Raw genomic sequence first — 4,026 nt, 5'->3', positions numbered from 1 at the left:
ATCAGCAGTTTCTGAAATACTCAGACCAGCCCCTCTGGCACCAACAAACATGCCACGTTCAAAGTCACTCAAATCACCTTTCTTCCGCATACTGATGCTCGGTGTGAACTGCAGGAGATTGTCTTGACCATGTCTACATGCCTAAATGCACTGAGTTGCCGCCATGTGATTGGCTGCTTAGAAATTAAGTGTTAATGAGCAGTTGGACAGGTGTACCTAATAAAGTGGCCGGTGAGTGTAGAACTAACATCTTTTTGGGGAATTTTTTATATGAAAAATATGTACATGGATCGGAGCAAAAGGTCTATTTTAATATTTTGTGTTTCTCACATTTTGAAGGTCAATTGAGTCTCTTGACTGAGTTTTTTTATACTTTCTTTATGTTTTATCTGTATCTAATAAATATTATTGTTTTCATCAATTAATACTTTTTTTGATTCAGCAAGTTTGATCATAAATTAAATCACTTACTTCTGTTTTTTTTTTTTTTTTTTATTTACTGCTCAGCCTGAAAACATAATGTTTGGAAAAGATGGGAAGGTGAAGATTGGAGACTTTGGTCTCGTCACTGTTGACAAAAGTGAGGACGTGATGGAACGAACACAAGGACGAGGAACAAAAAGCTACATGGCTCCTGAACAGGTCTGTAAAATGATGAGTTGAAAATTGACACAAGTGTTGATTTTATGACTTAAAGAAAAAAAAGTTTGTAGCATTAAAACCATTTTTTATCCAACTCTGTTTTTATAAGGTTTTATCAATACTCACTGGAGATACATTAATTTAGTGATGGGTTACCCTAAGGACAATTTAGAGAAGCCAATTAACCTAACAGTCATGTATTTAGAATGTTGGAGGAAGCCAGAGTACCTGGAGAGAACCCATGCATGCTCAGGGAGAATATGCAGAAAGACCCTGGGCTGAGAATCAAACCATAAATCTTCTTGCTGCAAGGCAGCAGTGCTACCCACTGCGCCACCGAGCAGCTGTCAGCGTCAGTCATGGACTGAAAAAGATGGTCCAAAACTGGCTGCCAGATACTACACAACTTTTTCGTGGAGCCTCTAACATCGTACCGCAGTTTCTCCAAAATAAAGAATCTAAAATCACTTACCCAAGGCAAGGCAGAAGTGATACCCACTGTTCCACTGAGCAGCCCCTATAACCTGTCACAAATTGCTGAGTTTTATTGTTCTACATTGGAAGCCTTTAATATCATATTATTCTTCCAGCTGGATTATTCCTTTATGCACCGGTAGTGGTCTTTGATGGGCAGTATGAGGACATTTTGCTAAACTTTTTTCTTTAAGGACTCTAACATTTGATTGAACATATGAATTTAAATATATATTAATAAATGTATTATTGATGGTTTTTGGTGGATTTGGGATTAAAGAGTAGACTGTGCGGTAGGGGTGGGTATTGCCAAAGAAGTGACGATTCGATTCGAATCACGATTCACAGGCCACGATGCGATTCTATCACGATGCATCACGATACTTGAATTATTGCAATGCATTGCAATATTTTCTCCTCAATGTTTTGTTTTTGAATGACTCTGCACAGTATCCCGCAGCCGGAAATGCTTGTGACACAAGGCAGCGTGCGTCAACACATCCGCAGCGACATCTACTGGACTGGAAGTTGTATTACACTTGTTTTTGGCTGATGTTCGCCAACCATTCATGCAATTTTATTTATTCATTTCTTTAAATTAATAATCGATACTTGGCGTCAAGAATCGATGCAGTAGATCACGAAAATTAGAATCACGATGCATCATCATGACGATTATTTTGCACACCCCTACTGTGCGGTAGAACAGCTGATATCATTTTTATTAAATAAAGCCGGCTTTCACGTGACCAGTGTCTCACAGACTGAAGTATTTGTTAAAACGCTCATTAAGAGATGCAATAAGAGCCCAAAATGAATTTTTGAAAAATGAATTTATCAATTATTTTATATATTTTGCTTGTTCTCCATTTTTCTGTTTTGTTTTATAAAACAAATAAAGAACTTGTTTCGCATTGAAATAAGAAAAAAATAATGACACATATTTGTCTGTTCAAGTATTTAAATTACACATTTTATTAAAAAAATATATATAAGTTTTTTTTTTTTTTTTTTTTTAGAAATAATTGTTTTTTACTCTTTTTTCGTTTTGGGCTTTGCTGTCTTGTTCCTACCTTTCTCATGGTATTTCACATATTTTGGTGTCATATTCCACTATTTCACTAGTATGGCATTTTTGAGGCTGGTATGTCAATTGAATAACTGTCAGTCCAGTGCTATATGTGATTTCTTTTTAAATCTGGCATGCAGATAACATTTTTCCCCTTGGTGCTGCTGCCAGTATGTTGTCCAGATGACTCATGAGGTATTTATAGTCCTTCAATAACCACTTCTACCATCATCATGGTGTGATACAATCATATGATTGTTTCTGCACCTTCCGACAAAGCGGTTCACCAGCTCCTTGTACTCAGCTTCTTGTCCATCTCTGATGCACCAATGGGCCTTAGCAACATTTTCGTAGTCTTCTTATAAATTTTTTCTTACTTTTTCTCCTACAGTGAGCTTTTACGAATTAGCCACATCAGATTCAACAACCATAACTTTAGTAAACTTCAGTAAATGATCATATTTTATCTGCGTAAATATTATTAATTACACCTGTGCTTAAGTGAGCACACGTTTCAAATGTACATTTGCTTAATAATCATGTAAGCAGGAAAGCTAGGATTTCCCACTCTTGTCAGAAGGTGTTTATTCATAGAAATGGCATCAAAGGTGAAGAAGAAAAACTCTACTGTTCGGAGATCAGTTCGAGGGCTGTAAATGTTGTGGTTGCATTGAAAATTAAAATTAAATAAAGATAATAAAGTAAAATCATTTGATCCACTACCAGTCAATGAAAACTATCAATTGATGTAAGAAGTCCAACAGATGATGTAAATTCTTGATTCATGAGTTTATCATTAACCAACACAACACAACATTCTTTAAAATCTCCTTTTAATGCACGCAACAGGTGTACTGTACATCTCTAGACCACATATGTTCAGACTGTTAAAATAAAACAGACTTTTTCTTGTTTTAACAGAAGAGTAAGAGTTACGATCATAAAGTGGACATATTTGCTTTGGGACTCATCTTCTTTGAACTCCTTTGGAAATTCTCAACCTTCCATGAAAAAAAAAAGGTGAGTTGATTATTAAGATTTTTTTAGATTTTTAATCTAAATAAAAAAAATATGGAAAATGTGGTTTACATTTCTTGACAACATTCTACCCTTAAATGATAATAACAGATCAATGTCTCAAAAAACAGATCTAATTCATTCTTATTATTTCCTATATAAACTGCAACCACTAGATTTGGGATGATGTGAGAGACAACAAGCTTTCCACAGAGTTTTCCCAGGCTTTTCCCCTCGAGGTAAATTATTATGCTGAATTCTCTGCTTATTTATACAGAAAATCCTCTAAGAGAAAAAAGCTTTTGTGGAAACCTTATTGCTAAACAAGTTTAATTGTCTTTGCTTGTCATTGTAGTGCATAGTAATCAAATCTTTGCTGAGCAAGAGCCCAAAAGATCGACCAGAAGCAAGCGAACTTCAGAAAGCGCTGGAAAGATTAAACAGACAACATATGCACCTGGAAAATCAAACTGTGTGACTATCAAAAGACTGAGAGTTAGTGAGGAAGAAATGCTGTTTTTCCTCATGGACTAAAAAAAAAATCGAAATGCTGAACTTTCTTTAGTTTTCTTCAGTTTCAATTTAGATCAGTGATTCCCAATAAGGGGTACTCGGACTGCTCTAGTGGTCTGTGAATGCATTACAAGGGCTACATGAAAATATTTTATTTCTTAGGTAATACAATAAAACAGGGCTGGGATCTATTTTGCTTTGTGATGACCCAACTAAAAAAAAACACCTTTTTTCAACCAAAAAGTACAAAGTTTCTTATATGTTTGAGTTCACCTTCAGCTTTGCCCCATTTAAACCAATAAAATAGCCTG

The 4,026-nt window shown here is 35.3% G+C and overlaps 1 protein-coding gene across 1 annotated transcript in view; it reads left to right on the top strand.

Annotated features, from left to right (window-relative positions):
- Positions 1-3,680, top strand: part of LOC107087805 (eukaryotic translation initiation factor 2-alpha kinase 3-like) — a 23,378-nt gene extending 19,698 nt beyond the window's left edge. Inside the window, exons 9-12 of the mRNA XM_015379571.1 lie at positions 508-642; positions 3,107-3,205; positions 3,379-3,441; positions 3,558-3,680. Of these exons, the coding sequence (XP_015235057.1) occupies positions 508-642; positions 3,107-3,205; positions 3,379-3,441; positions 3,558-3,680 (420 nt within the window). The remainder of the gene's footprint in view (positions 1-507; positions 643-3,106; positions 3,206-3,378; positions 3,442-3,557) is intronic.
- The last annotated feature ends 346 nt before the right edge of the window (positions 3,681-4,026 follow it).

The sequence above is a fragment of the Cyprinodon variegatus genome, unplaced genomic scaffold, assembly GCF_000732505.1.
Source record: "Cyprinodon variegatus isolate N-32 unplaced genomic scaffold, C_variegatus-1.0 Scaffold195, whole genome shotgun sequence".
Taxonomy (NCBI): domain Eukaryota; kingdom Metazoa; phylum Chordata; class Actinopteri; order Cyprinodontiformes; family Cyprinodontidae; genus Cyprinodon; species Cyprinodon variegatus.
Note: the sequence above shows the minus strand (reverse complement) of the source record. Positions and strands in the feature narration are given on the sequence as shown.